We start from the raw sequence: 17,371 nt of genomic DNA on the forward strand, positions 1-17,371 counted from the left end.
ACGTTTAATATAAATGAATTAAAAAAAATAAAATCTAGTTTTAGATAACAGGCATGCGATGTACCTAGTGCTGCTCAACAGATTGTGGCTTTTTTGTTACACCTGTAATAGACACAGATAGGAAAAAGGAAAAATAATCTGTTTGCACAACCCACTTTAGCCTATTTTTGCACGTTACCTCACAGAAAACAATATAACTTTGCACTTTACTCAACTCTATATTCATACTCATGGATATTTAATCATATCAACATATCAGTCATTGTGTCACATGCCGTATATTTTTTTTCTCCTTTTTAATCATAGTTTATCTATTCACCTTGTACAGCCTCCCACTTTATTGTTCAGTAGATTGTGTTTATTTCCTTATTATTTTGTTCCCAAATCCTAATTTATTCTGAATAATTTATTATTTTTTAACTTGATTTCTTTTATATCTTTATCTCAATTTCTTTTATATAGTCACGGTTGTAAAAAGCATTTCACTCCATGTCATACTGTTTCTAATTTGAATTCGAATCATTTGCTGTATACCGATTGCTATAACAAACAAAGGCATGATATACATTTGACACCTTGTTCTCTCTTCCCATCTATCTGTTCTCTCAGGAGGAGATGAACTCATGGATCCAAGTGATCTCATGCAAGACACCCTCCGAGATCAGCAGCCATAGCACCCCGGCCTCGGGACGCACCCAAACCCTGCCCACCTCTGTCAGCATGGGTGCTGAGTCCAGCCCAGGCAAGCGGGAGAAAGACAAAGAGAAGCGCTTCAGCCTCTTCAAGAAGAAATAAGTCTTTCCCAGCAGTTTATTTGGTCTGTTTTTTTTTTTTGTTTTTTTTTGTTCCTTCTTTTCATCCTCTTCCTGAAGCGGAACACCCGGTAAAAAGCTCAGAGACAAAAGCCCACACTTGGTGCGTGCACTTGGAGACTCCTCTGAGTAGGCACATTTTTTTTTTTTTTTTTTTCATTTTTTTGGTTAAAAAGAAAGGAGCTAGCAAATATTTTAGGGTTCTTAGGTTTATGAGGTGCTTTGAGTAGTCATCTGTAAATCGTTCCTAAGTCTAAGAGACAATTTCTTATAATTAGTATGCTTTCTTTCCACCTATCATCTCTTCTTTGTTTGTACTTGCTTTCGTTCAGTATATCTGCTTTAGTGCTGTAAAGTCTCGCTAGTCTCTCTCTCTCTCTCTCTCTCTCTCTCTCTCTCTCTCTCTCTCTCTCTCTCTCTCTCTCTCTTTCTCTCATTTTGTAAGTGAGTGACGTTTGTAGGATCTGCCCTCAGTTTTTGTGAGGCATTTACCGATGGAGGGCAGTGGTGCTTTAGACTCCGTTGAGTTGTTAACCTGCTGGTGAATTTTCAATACTAATAAAAAGCGTTAGTCATTATAAGTTTCCTTAAAGGCAGTCTGTCCCTGTATTAAAGAGCTTAGTATGAAGCAAACGTGTCTCGATGCAAACCCACAAAATAGTGGCTACTATTTGCTTTTGCTCAAATGTTTGATATGTTAATGATATGTGAATGGTCAGAATGTTGGCTTTGTATGAAGGAATACTTTTATCAAGGATAAAAAACATTTTTTTTTAAAAAATAGTTTTTTCTTCTTGTTTTTGAGTTGCAATATATTGTATGTTTAAAGATTATTTAGAGTAAAATATGAAAATAGATGTAACTCCTAAAAGGCGTAATTTGTTAAGTATAGAAATGGATTGTGTTATTTCTTTTTGGGGGGGAGAGAAATCATATGAATGAAAAATACTTGCTTGTTGACTATAGCACCATGTGTTCTCATCTCGCTACTTTCTCCGGCTACCTGATAAATAGTGCGCAATCTGTCGGTGTAACTATTGTAACAATACCTTTTCAACATTATTGCACAATCAGAATAATGCCATATTGCCTCTGGGGTTCAGTGGTTCTTATGTAAAACATGGAGCCAGACCTCATGTGGATGGAACTGCACCTGTAGCCTTTTAGCCTATCTGTTATAAATACGTGCAAAGTCATTAAAATGCTTTTGAAATGAAAATGTTTGCTGTTCTTACTTGTCTTGCTTCTTTGTTGCGCATCACATCCAACAATGAGACTTTCCGTGAAGGTTTGATGCTTGTTTCACAGTTTAGAAAATAAAGAACATTAGTTAAAAGATGGTTGTCCATTACAACACCAAAGTTTTGAGCACAGTCAGATGGAGTGTTCAGAGATTTGTCCAGGTCCAGGATAACATTTGCACTTCACTTCTTTTGCACTTCGGTTACTTTTAAAATGACATCCTTTATCCCTTCATCCACTTGCACAAGTGTCTATAGTCCTCAGCAAGAGCATATTCTTCATGCTAGTTCACTAGGTCAGGAGCCAAGAAAACAATTAGCCTAACAATGTTAAGGGGGAGTATGAATGAAACTATTACTATTACTAGTACAGTATGAAAAGCTAAAACATAAGGATTGTTATACAAATTAACAAATGCTAATAGGTGTTTTTGGTGAATATGTAGTTCTTTATTCTGTGTTTGAATACAGCCAGTTACTCAGATGTTCAGACAGCTAAAGGTGTTTATCCAGAACGACTTACCTTTATATCATCTATACAGCCAAGCAGAAGAACTTGGTGATCCTGGGATTTGAACTAAACCTTACGATCAGTAGCCCAACTCTTTAACCACTAAGTATTACAGTAACTGCTTTCTAAGATTTCTGAACCTACTCTCAATAAGAACAACCTTCAAGTCAAGATCTGGATCAGGTCAGTGATTATTAGACAACATGGAGGAAATCCACGCAGGAGTCGGCACAGGGCTGGTTTCTGTCCTGAGCTCATATTATTGTCTTTATGTAGTGTCACATGTTCTTTTCATGCCTGTGTGCGTTTCCTTCAGTTTCTCCAGGTTATTCCTACTCTGCAATGTGCAATGCTAACACTAAATTGTTCCTGGGTGCAAATGAGTGCTCTGATTGGATTCACATCACATCCAGGGTGTGTTCCTTCTTCACATCCAAGCACATTCCCAGCCTCCTGGATCCACTGGAACCCTGACCAGGATAAATATTGTTGATCTACTGAGGCAGAGAAAATAACAGAATGTGAACGCGGAATAGTTAAACCTCATTCTTCTCTAAACATCAGTCTTTTAATCTTGACTGACAGACACCCAAATTACAAATCAAATAACAATAAATAAAAAACAATACTTAAAAATGTCACTTTTTAAGTAATTGATTAATGAATACTAATTACTTATTGATATTCATTCAATCATTTGTTTTAAAGAATTGTTCTTAAAAGCGCTATACAAATAAATTTGAATTTGAATAAACACTAAAAATTTCAGAATGGAAAGAGAGGTGATGTACTGTGTATATACACACACACATACACACACACACACTACTCTTTTTATTCACAATGCTTTATTCAAGTAGAAATCTTGTCCTGTGAGCGGTCAGTTCTCTGATCTTTATTGTGATACCACAATATTTAGAGGTCACATTAATACTTAAATCAGTAAAGTGTTCACAGAATTAGATTTTTACAAGAATCAAGTCGTGTGTCCAGAGAATCATTGTTCTTTGTTCAGATCACTATAAACCTTTACATGTCAACAAGCCTCTGTATGAATGATCATATCCATGACAATGTTTATAATCTGTGGATTAATTGCCAGACTGTGGACCTTTTTGCGAATGCAGTTAACTGCATTTTAATGATCATATGGTTAAGATGAGAAGTGATGACTGAATCAATGAATCAATGAATCAATGAATCAGGGCATGGAAGCCTTTATTATAGTTACATATACAGTACATTACGGTACAGTGGAATTCTTTTTCTTTGCATATACCAACTAAGGAGGTTGGGGTCAGAGCTCGGGGCAGCTGGAGCGGTGCCCCTGGAGCAGGGAGGGTTAAGGGCCTTGCTTAAGGGCCCAACAGTGGCAGCTTGGCAGTGCTGAGGTTTGAAACCTGATCAACAACCCAGAGCCTTACGTGCTTGAACCAATTGCTTGAATACAAATCTATATATACAAATATATCTAATATTAGTCTTGAATTTTGTGTTCTATTAATCTTTCTATTATTCTTTATAATAACCTTTTGTTCTGTAAAGCTGCTTTGAGACAGTCAATTGTGAAAAGCGCTATACAAATAAATTTGAATTGCATTGAATTAAATTGAACCACCACTGCCCCACTGACACCATGCAAGGGAAGGAGAGTGAGACACTCCAAAGGGATTTGTTGTCTAAATGATGAGAAATTTAAATGCGCACTTTTCTTTTTTACATAGTGTCCACTCATAAAGTTCTTCATAAATTCATAAACACTACGATACTTTCCAACAGCACATAACAAACTATACAGGATTACCATAATAACCATAAAAGAACAGCACATCATTAACACATTAACTTCTGTTTAATTAATTAATTAGTATGTTAATAGGACAAGTGTTGTAATGTAACGAAGTATAAATACTTCGTTGCTGTACTTAAGTAGAAATTTCACGTATCTGTACTTTACTTCGCTATTTAAATTTATGTCAACTTTCACTTTTACTCCACTACATTTTCTAGATAAAATGTATACTTTTACTCCGCTATATTTCCACTAACCATCTTCGTTACTCGTTACTACAAAATAAGATAAAAACCAAAAACAAAAAATAAATAAATAATAAAATTGCGACTGCAATAAGGGAGGTTTGGCGAATCACTGCTCCTAGATTGCATTACGCTCCGCACGCTCTATTTCAGCGTAATGTTGCCAAAAGGAGGCGGAAGCACAACTGAACCTGAGCCTCAACAGAGCCACATTTTTTACTGTGTTACCGCAAAGGGCCACATCATACACATGGGCACACATGATCATCACCTTTTTTCCCTGCCATTTTGAGAGCGAACTTGACACAAATTGTTTACTCAAATGATCTTGCTCCTACTGGGAAACTTTGAGGTATTTTCATCCCACTCACATGCGCGTTTGACGAAAATACCGTATTAAACTCAAGCAAACTCAAGCGAACACGCACATTAAAAAGACACACAAACTTCGATATGAACGTAAGAACAGCATGAAAGCGGGCAAAGACCAACATGCGGCTCGGGAGCCACGGTTTAGCCACCTCTGTCGTAGACGACCACCCTGACGGTAATGGTGAACAGGGTGAAGAAGGTAACGTTAAACACCCGTGGCCATATTTGCAAGAAATGTTTCTGTACATTGGAATGAAAGATTCTTCCTACCGGATGAAGTGCCTCTTATGCCTACCGACAATCACTGAAATTTTACTTTTTACTTTTACTTCAAATACTTAAGTACATTAAATATCAGAAAATTACTTTTGATACTTAAGTACAGTAAATATCAGATACTTTAAGACTTTTACTTGAGTAATATTCTAAAAGGTGACTTTCACTTCTACCAAAGTCTTTTTCTAGTACGATACTTGTACTTTTACTCAAGTATTGCTTTCTAGTACTTTATACAACACTGAATAGGCCTTCATTATTTTCTAAGCAGTATTTACAAGTCTCACAGCCACGGCCTAGGTTCGACCCAGCCATTGAAGGGTAGACTCTCAATGCTCGTTCCAAGCCTGTATAAATTAGAAGGGTTGTGTCAGGAAGGGCATTCAGTGTCAAAATCCTGATATGCGGATCAGATGATTGCGGCACGATACAGGGAGCAGGACAAGGACAACAGTAACAACAACAACATCTGAGTCTTATGCAATACAATAACACAATTCAACTGCATTTTATTTGTATAACGCTTTTAGTAATAGACATTTTGCAGAAATTAAAAAATTCTAAGTTTAAAGTTTAACATTTAAATTTAGATTTATCCCTAATAAAAAAAGCCAAATACTTAATTATTTAATGACCACATTGACATAATTTATGTCCTCCAGCAGAACTACTACATCATATACCTTAATCTGTGCCAATAGCTTATTCTTCAAAAATTTGTTTGGGGACGTTTTATATATAGTACATGATCTGTGTGTTGAACTTACGTCAATAATCTAGAAAAGTAGAAGGCTGTAATGTAGAAAAGAATATCAAATGTTCTTCATTAAAATGTTCTCAAAGCCTCTCTAATCATTAGTAATCAGTTTCTGTATGCGGTATTATTAAAACATTCTCATCATGACAAACAACACAGCAATACTTGTTATTAGTAAAGATTTTTTTTACTTTGTTTTAACTAATATCCTAATATTTAACTAATGTATTTAATGTACAGTACATGCAAAAAACATTATGTGGTTCATGCAACTTCAAGCTTTTAGAATGGTACAAACCAGGGCTGTCTTAATTTAAAAGTTACAATCCAATTACTCAATAAAATGTAAATAATAATAATAATAATAATAATAATAATAATAATATATGATTTATTTTGGGGTTTGAAGGATTATAATTTATTTGGGTCGAAGCACCAAATGTAGGCATCTACTGTGTTTGCTAGTGCTATTATTATTATTATTATTATTATTATTATTATTATTATTATTATTATTATTAATGTCATGTTACAATAATCATGTTGTAGAATTTGGCACACTGACCGAACTTAGCACCAAGTCACTACACCATTTTTAAAAAAAAATCTCTTTTTCCAAATAAATCCCTGGATCATGCTCTTCTCAACACACCCTATGACATTATTTTCTGTCTAAATTGTTAACTGGTAACTGAGAGCTTCATTGACAGTGAAACCAACAACAGGAAGTGCATATAGCATGCAAACAATTCAGACAGTAAAAGTCAAAACAGGAAGTGAGACTGTATTTCGAAAACATGTGTATGAAATATATTTAAATCTAGCAGTATATCAAACGTTTGCAGCAGGTAAAAAAAAGATGTGGTTCCTGCATATACACATCACAGGCTGCAGAAAACCTTGCGCATTTTCATCAGTCATGAATTTCTATGAATTTTCTTTCATCTGTGTATTTTTCTGCAGTAAAGTCTAGTGAATAAAATTAGTCCTGATGTGGCTTTTTTCCTGCTATAATTTGTTGTAAGGCATATGATGAAACTGGATGACCCCAAGACTGGTCAGACTTTACTTCTAACTGTATTTTTGTATTAATTACCTTTCATGTACCATGCACAATTTATGCTATTTAACAAACACTTTGCAGTTTTCAACAGAATATTATTCTGGAATATTCAGACAACATTAACCCCTGAGGCTTATGGGTAATTGAAGCATGCATGCTGCAAGGTCAGCGTAAGCATGAGGCATTGTTCCCAGTTTGTCCCAGAATTTGTCCCGTGGGTCATATCGATAAACCCATGGTGTGTCATATCCTGAATCAGATGAATATCCTCCCAAGACATATAGCATTCCATCCAGAGATGTGGCTGCAGGAGAAAGATGGGGTCGTGGCAGAGGGGGAAGAGGCATCCAGCAATTATGCAACACATCATATGCCTCGCATTGTAACTGGTCCCCAAAACCCACTTGCAGCGGCTGCAGCCCTCCAGCCACGACCAGTTGATTTCCTACAGCCAGCATCACATGACCTGCACGGCCAGCTCCACTCTCCATCGGAGCCCTGTTTGAGCAGCCATAGACAGGATCATAATGCCACAGAGAAGGAAGACAGTGTTGATGAGAGTCACAGCCTCCTGATAGGAAAATCTCACCATCCAATATGGCAGCAGCATGGCCAGAAATGGGTGTGTCTAAAGGATGAGCCAACCTATCACAGAGCACAGATGCAGAGAAAAAGCTGAAAACTGAAGTTAACGACCATTTTTTTCTTTCTTAATTATTGACATTTCAAATGAAGTCAAGGGGGGCACGGTGGCTTAGTGGTTAGCACGTTCGCCTCACACCTCCAGGGTCAGGGTTCGATTCCCGCCTCCACCTTGTGTGTGTGGAGTTTGCATGTTCTCCCCGTGCCTCGGGGGTTTCCTCCGGGTACTCCGGTTTCCTCCCCCGGTCCAAAGACATGCATGGTAGGTTGATTGGCATCTCTGGAAAATTGTCCCTAGTGTGTGATTGCGTGAGTGAATGAGTGTGTGTGTGTGTGTGTGCCCTGCGATGGGTTGGCACTCCGTCCAGGGTGTATCCTGCCTTGATGCCCAAGGACGCCTGAGATAGGCACAGGCTCCCCGTGACCCGAGGTGGTTCGGATAAGCGGTAGAAGATGAATGAATGAATGAATGAATGAATGAAATGAAGTCAAAGAGCTGAACAGGCAACTAAGGTCGAGAAGCCAGAGGTATGACTGGGGAAGTGATGCAGGGTCATGTTAGTGAGCATGTTGTTCTGGCAACACTGTTGTTCTATTTCACTGATACATACTTATAACTGCCTAGTGTTTACCTTTTACAGTGTAGTAACAGCTCATCTTTAAAGCAGTTTGCATGTAGAAAAGTAGAAGAGAATTCCCTTGTTCTTTAAACCTCCAGTGGTCAAGTTATCATATCTGATTATAGAAAGGACATTATTCACAATAACACCTTCACTGTCACTGTCACCCAAATAAGCTTTTGAGTCTGGTTCCTCTCAAGGTTTCTTCCTCTTCCATTTAATGGAGTTTTTCCTTGCCACAATCGCTTCATGGCTTGCTCATACTGTAAATATGTACAATATCGATCGTGAATTTTTGTATCTTTGTATAAACTTTTTTACTATATTCAGGGTTCCCACTCTTTTTCAGAGATCATTTTCCAGGACTTTTCCAGGACATTTCAAATTTAGCAAAAAAAGACAAGGATCACAGATTCACGGCCTAAAGTAATATGTTCTTCTCTCCAGAAGTCTTAAAAACAACGTACACTTTATGGCTATTACTTAACTATACTTTTAAAGACAATTTGTCATGTGAATGAAATTTCAACATTTATAAAATAAAAATACCGCACATATTAATACCCTTTCCTTTCTCAGGCCAATGCCATCATGCATGCTTTAGTTTGCTGTGCATTCCCCTTGCACATGATATTCAGATAAACAAGGTTAATATAACCTGCTTACCCGTCACCATTTGCTGAAAACATTCGAGCACTTAAACCATTCCTAGCACCTGAAACCGCCAACACAAGACAGCGTCATCCGTCACAGCGAGATTAAACAGCATAACAAAAACCCGTCAAAAACTCAGCGTCCCTGAACAGAGCGCTTTCTGTTACTAACGTTAATTGTTTCGACCAGTTGTAAACTGTTCTTTAAATGATCAAGAACATTTAAAAAAATAATAATTTTCCAGGACAAGAAGATTTTTTCCAGGACAGTTTATGTTTTCTCTCATTTTCCATGTGTTTTCCAGGACTGGAATATTGGTCATTAATTTTACAGGATTTCCAGGTTTTCCAGGATGCGTGGGAACCCTGATATTTCTTATGTTCTGTAAAGTTGCTTTAAGGCAATGTCCATGGTTAAAAGTGCTATACAATTAAAGTTGAACTGAATTGAAAAAAGGAATCAAGTTGAAAGAGAGCAGAAATTTAATGATGAAGCAGCCACATGAACTGGAGCTGTTGTGTTTCCAAAGATTGGTTTATCTGACCAAGTGAACAGAACTAAGAAAAGCAGTAGGCGGTTACTGGTGTTCAAGTACCCAACAGCTGGACCTGCTAACCTTTATCTCATGTGTTCATTTTTAGCCCAGATGTCAGGTGTAAACTATGTCACTTATGGGAATGTATAGGAAGCTAATAACTAGGATGAGTATTAATAAAACAATATGAATACATATTTTTATATTTAGATGTATCTTTTTTAAACAAAAACTATTGTTAATGATGTTATTTTACTATTTAGCAAACTGTAAAATAATTGATAACAGACAAAACTGTACCGCCAAGTATTGTCTTCAGGTGTGTAATACTCCACAGAATCCAGGTAAGTTGTGTCATCAAGGTTGCCTCCCAGGACAAACACCTTGCCTCTCCAACACACAGCAGCAAAGTAATCTCTGGGACTGGCCATATCAGGCAAACACTCCCATTTACAATGTGCAGGGCTGAATCTGAAAACATTTAACACAAAAAAAAAAAAACAAACATTTAAAGCCTCTGTATATAATTTTACACTGTCTTTGACCTTCCCTATGGAACTGTGTGAAGATGCTGCACTCCACTCAGAACATTAATGCATCAAGACAAAGACTGCATCCTGCTGGTAGAAAAAAGCTAAATTTACCTTTGAGATAGTAATATAGGTCATGTACCCTAGCAAGAGAAGAACAACCAAAAAAAGGCAACAAAAAAGACAGAACAAGAACATGTACAATATAATGTATGATGTAATTAAGAACTGCTATGACAAGACAAATGGGTAAAGTTTGGCCAAGCAGTTAGACGTCAACAAAAAACACGAGTTGAAAATTATGATGCTGCGATATTAAAATTTAAATATTACATAATATATAATATTAGAAAGTACAGGATATATGTGCTGAGAAGCAAGATTTGTTACAAAATGTGTGTTACATTTCGGAAAGCAAATGGACAGATCATTCTTTCACTATTAATATTCACTATATACTGTAACATTCACTATGTAACCAATTTCTTATTTAAAACACAATTGTGACTAATGTTTGTCATTTTTCATCCACTACTACTTAATCTGCTGTGTTTGTTGCTGTTTGACATGTTTTACCTCACCACAGACTTGAGTATATCTAGTTTTCCATAGTACTTGCGGCCTCCTAGTATGTACAAAAAGTTATTGAGCACACAAACACAATGGCGAAGTCGTGGAGGGTCTGGTAGCTGAACCAAAGGTTCCCACTCTATAGTCCTTATGAGCCCTTCTCCTCTCAGAAAGCGCTGAGCAAACCACAGGGACCGGTTTGGTTCCCGCCGCTCAAAGTTGTCATCCACACTGTCCCCTCCCACCAACACCAAGACCTTCATGTGAGAAAAGGACATTTATTTAATTTGTGTGTTCAGTGTAGATTCACGTAATTAGTATAATAATAGGCACCGATCAATACACAATAATAAGACAATAAGAACAACACTATAAACAACAACAGCATCTGTGAATTCTGCAGTTTTTACATTTAAAACTTCTGAGGTACACAGAAATGCTATATTCTTATACCAGTTCATTTCTTCTGATTTTCTTAAACAGTACACTTTGTTTTAAATGCCCATCAGTTTCCTCAGAAAATGCTGACAGACTACTAAACCAATTATATTTGTATAATAGTTACATAGCAGGCACAGGCTCCCCATGACCCGAGGTAGTTCGGATTAGCGGTAGAAGATGAATGAATGAATGCTTCATAGCTTCAAATAATCACTAATCATAGTGAAAAATGCATCTGATCGGGTAGAGTTGCCCTAATATCTATACCATTTCAACTGGTATAGATGATTTGCACTCTTTACTGAACTCTTGACAAAAACTAAGGTCTTCAGTCAAAGTCACAGCACCATAAAATGAGTTTATTTATATTATGTTATGATTATATTATGACTAAACACTTTAGCAAGGTGTCTGGTTACTTCATTAACTGCTCCAAAACTGAGGTTCTATCCAAACCATCATGACACATTACTGCTATATATACATACAACCCAATCAATATCACCCTTAACAGCTTTATTGAAATCAAATGTAATCCTTGATATTTCCCCTCCAATTATGCTCCATTATGAAACATTTCTAATCAACATTTTTAATCAAACTCAGCATGGAGTCAGAGAGGAGTAATAAGCATGAGACAGCTATTTATTGATGGCTTGTTTGTGACCTTATCAAATATAAAAAAGACAAAGAAAAAACATAATTCCCAATTACATCCAGTAGAAGTTGCTACAGTAAAAAAAAAAAAAAAAGAAAAGAAAAAAAAAAGAAAAATTACTGCACAATAAATACATCATATGCTACACCTTTACGGATTTAACTTAACCAGCCTTAAATCTCCAATGTTTTATACTAATATCACTCACCAGTCAGTTTTTAAAAACACTAGCCTATCCTCCTGGTACAGCACTTTATATTGGAAAGCTTTAACAGACAATTAAAAAAAAATCATATACCTTGTTAACTCAGCTCATCCTTTATTACTATCATTATTAATATCATCTTTGATGCTATCATTATTAGTAGTCACCACATGTATTTGACTTTTATTTGCTTACAGTTTACTGTGATGTCTGCTCACTTCTGTAAATGAGCTCAAGACCTATTTGAACTAAAGAAATCATAACTTTAAATGTATATATTGCTTTTTACACACACAAAGAAGAATATTCTACCTACTGTATATTTACTTGACTAAAATACAAACAAAATACAAATGATCTCTGCTGGCATGTATCACCATGCACATGCTACCTGATTTGGGTTACGTGGTTTACATCCTATTGCTCCCTGGTTCCCTTTGAGAAGCTTCCTCACTATCTGTAAGGCTTCCCTTCCTTCTGCATTTCTACTTAGCAGTCTGCAGCCCTCAACCTGAAAAAACAGAAGGGAAAATAGATGACTTGTGCTGGTTGTTGATTTGTACCCTAACCCTAACCCAGTTGTAGACTTGGCACAAGTTGGTTGCAGGCCGCAGGAATGAGAGCATGGGATCCTGCCGCTGGACCACCAGGGAACCATTCTGATACACCATGTATAGTAAAATTATTTAGTACTAAAGTAAATATGTATAGAAATACTTTGTACATATGTGTATTATCTGCAGGGAAAATAATACAGCAATAGTAATTATACAGAAACTATTAAATACATCATCTGTGGATAATACTGTAAATATAACTGTAACACTGTATAGAACTGCAACACAATAAATTGGATACAATATACTGTGTACAATACACTCTATTCATTTTCACAATGATTTTATTATTAAGCCATTTACAAAAACTCTATGACTATGATTAATTGTGACAATAATTAGAAACGGGGGGGCATGGTGGCTTAGTGGTTAGCACGTTCGCCTCACACCTCCAGGGTCGGGGTTCGATTCCCACCTCCACCTTGTGTGTGGAGTTTGCATGTTCTCCCCGTGCCTCGGGGGTTTCCTCCGGGTACTCCGGTTTCCTCCCCCGGTCCAAAGACATGCATGGTAGGTTGATTGGCATCTCTGGAAAAATTGTCCCTAGTGTGTGATTGCGTGAGTGAATGAGAGTGTGTGTGCCCTGAGATGGGTTGGCACTCCGTCCAGGGTGTATCCTGCCTTGATGCCCAATGACGCCTGAGATAGGCACAGGCTCCCCGTGACCCAAGGTAGCTCGGATAAGCGGTAGAAAATGAATGAATGAATGAATGAATAATTAGAAACATTCAGCAAAAAGCCAAACTAGAGTCTGTCTAAAGTGTAAAGTTTACAGATTAATTCAACACGGCAAAAGATGTTTAGTGTTTCTTTTTCCATCATTATTATTAGCTTTATTTGTATGAAGTGTCGATTAGTAAGTCTGTGTGTCTTAGGAGGAGATATCGAATCCAGAAGTAGAGCTTTCACAGCAGGGTGAATGGATAGATAAGTCTTTTGTGGCCTTTTAGGGCAGGATAGCATCCATCCCTTTTTTGTAAAATTTCTTGAAGCCTATTGTAACTTAAAGTCTCAGAACAGGCCTAGATAATCAGTGACAGTCCAGAGGTGGAGACCAGCAGCAGATAATTAGTCTAAACAGACTAACTGCTGTGAGTCTTCACACTTTTTCCCCAAAAACAGAGACTGGGTCTGTGCCCTGAGCTACATAAAAATGTAGAACTACTCAGAAAGTAACTTAACATAAAATTAGTCAGATCAGTCATTAATTCAAGGTTCTCATGGCTCCTGCAAAATATCTAAAACATAATAGATACTAAACATTGCTCTGTGACTAAATCTATTGTTAAAGTGCTATTTAAATAATATAAATTTAAACTGAATGAAATCAAACATTTCTGTATGAAGATAATCAACACTGAACTTTCATCATAACCAAAGAAGTCTACAGCTGTCATTGTGAACAACGGTGGAGCCACCACAAGTCAGTTGTTTTTCAGTTGTCAGTTTTCCAGTTTTCGTTTTACAATTAATGTATATCGATTTTAGAACATTTTGCTTTCTAATTATTTGTGATAAAAAAGCTCAATTTGACACATTATTGGTACATATTGTAAAAGAATAAAACATCCAAAAAAATACAACTGTGTGTATAATTTCTGGTCACAGTACCTATGGTTAAACACTTTTTTAGGCAATTCAACACTGCATAAGTTTTGCTTTTTAAATACCTCCTCTAGCTCTGTTGGACTCATTAAAGGGAAGCGGACTCTCTGGAGAAGTTCTGGTAAATTGGGCAGATTGTATGCTTTATTCTCCTCAACCCAACTCATTAAGGCCCTGAACACCACCACCTTTAGAGAGAGAGAGAGAGAGAGAGAGAGAGAGAGAGAGAGAGAGAGAGAGAGAGAGAGAGAGAGAGATTTGTCTTTGTTAATATTATTAATTCATTCATTCATTTATTCATTCATTCATTCAATCATCTTTAGTAACCACTTTCTTGTGGTATAGAATGATATGATACGATACCAATCTATGGTGTTTGGGAGGTTGGAGAATATTGTAGTTCTGGGAGAAATCACATAGACACAGGTAGAACATGTGAAACTCAAAGACTTAGAAACCAAAGCTCAAAATTGAACCATGGAACTGAGGCACCAACTGTACCAGTTGCTCCACTGTGTTGCCCTGTAAAAATTTTACTCTTCACTGGTCTGTTGAAACTTTATTGCTGTTTTACATCAGTCAATATATTGCCAATTCTGATGAAAGAGAGAAAATGAATCATAGTGTTCTTATTGGTGTCCCTTAGTTAGTCAGTAAACTCACCTCAGAGTCTGCTCTCAGTTCATCTTTTCCTAGCAGTCGCTCCAGTAGAGTACACGTGAGATCTTTAAAATTCTCTCTCTCTGAAACCTGCTGAAAGTGGGATAAAGCATACTCCTCTGCTGCCCTACCAAGATGCTCCAGTCCATATGTCTCAGCTAGAAACAGAGTGTCTAAACAGGAAGCATCATTCATATGGTCATGTAGAAATTGTGAGCATAGTGTTTGTGCCCCTTGTAGCTGGAATTGCAGAAAAGCTTCAGTTAGGTCCCAGATATTCTGCCAGCCCAGCTTTAACTGTCCAGAGTATATGAACTCCAACATGGATTCCAGCACCCATGATGCAATGCCTTGCATACACACCACCTCCTCTTTGGACTCACGTAAGCCACTGCAAAAGAGGGCTCTAAAGTAGTCTCCTCCAGCAGCAAGTATAACACGATGGGCTGAGAGCAAGTTAGAAAGTAGGAGAGGGATGAAAAATAGTAGATCATCATATATACAATCATCATTATCATATAATCAGATTGCACATTTTCATTGTCCAAACATTTAATCTGCATTTAGTAGTAATCCTGAGATTAAAATAGCCAAGAACAAAAATAACAGCTGGTTAAATAGCTAATGAGCTATAAGATAATGCGTTGTTTTTCACTGACTGACAGTTTTATCATTGACTGACTCAGTGATTTTGTATTTTGCTAATAGACTCAAAAATGAGTGTTCCTATATGAATGTATGTACAAAACTGTTATGCCTACTATTAGAGCTTGTGCAATAATATGTACAATATGTTCCCTTCATTAAAAGCCATAATTACCAGGGAAACGTTCTCCACTTTCCACCTCCATGATAACATCACAGCCAACATGCCTCTTCCACAGAGTCCTTATCACCTGCAGGCAGTGTTCTCTTTCCACTCTCCCTGAGGATGGATCTTCAGCCTTGCACACCTCTGCAAGTCGATCCACTTCTAAACACCTGCAAGCCATCAGAATCTCCTCCAAATTTCTGGCCTCAGGGTAAATCATATTCACTTCTCCACAGTAAGCAAAGTTCAAAACAGCTTTCAGTCCTGCATAAGTTATATGACATGCAGATCCTCCTAAATTATCCAAATTCACCACCATGTTCTTGGAGCACAGCCACGCCTCTGCTTTTTGACTGACAGCAGCAAGCACCAATTGGTGAGCTTTGTGAGTATTGCCAAGAAGTTGTAAACTGCAGTCTAATAGTAGACCCTCTTCTTTTAAACTACATATTGACTTAAAGAGTGAGTCACAGTAGGAAGGGAGCAGAAATGAGATGAGCTCTTGACTATTGCAGGGGTCAGAGGGTGGGAGGCATGAGGTAAACATGGGAGCTTCATTGAGGTGATTATTACTAAGAGTAGAAGAAGAGCAGGCTTTGTATTCATTGACTTCTTTTTGAACACGAAGAGATACTGAGATGGATGTATTTGTTTCTGCTCCACCCTTTTTGCTTTTACACATATCACTTCCTTTACTGCTTGTCTGTCTATCCGAAGGACTGGCCTGAAATAATGCCATCCTCTGACGGAGGGATAACTGTTGCTCTTGCTTTTTGCTTGTTTTTGCTGCAGAGGCATTATTCTGTTGTAAAGATGAAAGGCAATGCATTTAGAGCAAAGAAACACATTTGTTTCACACTTAAAGGAGAAGAGAAGTGAAGAGAAGAAAAGAGAAGAAAGAGAAGAGAAAAGAGTCACAATTTTAATCATTGACAAAAAATGCATGTACAAATGTTATCATTTTCTAAATGTATCATATACAATATATAACATTTTTCAGTAATGCTATAGTAAGTAATGTCAGTATTGTCATTTCACAGACAAAGTGACCTTGTAAGAAATGGCTACACGTACAAGGTTGTGCAAGACTGTACAGTATTACATTGTTTTCAATGATCAAATTCGAAACTTACCATTTGGCTGCTGCAGGAAGGTAAAAAAACAAAAGCACAAAGGTCTTGGTTAGCTTCAACGATTAAATATTAAGTATGATCTCCCTGAAAAAAGACAGTTATTAATATCTCAGCTCTAGAGTGTATCCAGTCACTTTCATACACCACAGGACAATGGGAGTGTGCCAGTGTTAGCATGCTAATAATAGACATTGGTACTTATAAGGTGTATATTTCCATTTAATGGAATCAATCATATTTCCCATGTGCCAGAAAGACCTATATGAATTAAAGAGAGTATACTAACAGTAGAAGACAATATATCAACATTATACCTTCTCAATGTTTTTTTTTTTTTTTTTAATCATAGGCAAATTGTCTAGGAATTACTAGCAATGTGTTACTATGCAATGTGCTTCTTGCTGGAATACCAGCTGGTGTACCACCTTCTTGCTGGTGTGCTTCTTGCTGGTGGACTCCACATGGTTTACATTTACATTTACATTTACAGCATTTGGCAGACGCCCTTATCCAGAGCGACGTACATAAGTGCTTAAATCTCTAGCATTGAATACATTAGTGCTGGCTCACTAAGTTACATACTTAAGATACCATGAGTTTAAAACATTTGTTCAAAGTTAC

General features: G+C 37.1%; 2 protein-coding genes across 4 annotated transcripts in view; one reads left to right on the forward strand and one right to left on the reverse strand.

Moving 5' to 3' along the window:
• LOC132841832 (spectrin beta chain, non-erythrocytic 1-like) overlaps positions 1 to 2,046 on the forward strand; it is an 81,402-nt gene extending 79,356 nt beyond the window's left edge. For both annotated transcript variants that reach the window (XM_060864389.1, XM_060864387.1), the window contains one exon: positions 610 to 2,046. In XM_060864389.1, coding sequence (XP_060720372.1) covers positions 610 to 795 — 186 coding nt within the window. In that variant the 3' untranslated portion in view covers positions 796 to 2,046. The remainder of the gene's footprint in view (positions 1 to 609) is intronic.
• A 4,364-nt stretch (positions 2,047 to 6,410) lies between these two features.
• On the reverse strand, positions 6,411 to 16,884 carry LOC132860746 (kelch-like protein 33). 2 transcript variants are annotated; one of them, XM_060892035.1, is made up of 8 exons: positions 16,751 to 16,884; positions 15,627 to 16,419; positions 14,810 to 15,252; positions 14,212 to 14,334; positions 12,316 to 12,435; positions 10,627 to 10,877; positions 9,821 to 9,991; positions 6,411 to 7,714 (listed from the first exon to the last, which is right to left on the reverse strand). In XM_060892035.1, the coding sequence occupies exons 1-8, from the start codon at positions 16,751 to 16,753 to the stop codon at positions 7,189 to 7,191; spliced, it is 2,430 nt and encodes an 809-aa protein (XP_060748018.1). In that variant the 5' UTR covers positions 16,754 to 16,884; the 3' UTR covers positions 6,411 to 7,188. The 2 variants fall into 2 exon arrangements, with proteins under 2 accessions (XP_060748018.1, XP_060748019.1); XM_060892036.1 differs by lacking the exon at positions 14,212 to 14,334.
• Positions 16,885 to 17,371: the final 487 nt, after the last annotated feature.

The sequence above is a fragment of the Tachysurus vachellii genome, chromosome 2 (assembly GCF_030014155.1).
Source record: "Tachysurus vachellii isolate PV-2020 chromosome 2, HZAU_Pvac_v1, whole genome shotgun sequence".
Taxonomy (NCBI): Eukaryota; Metazoa; Chordata; class Actinopteri; order Siluriformes; family Bagridae; genus Tachysurus; species Tachysurus vachellii.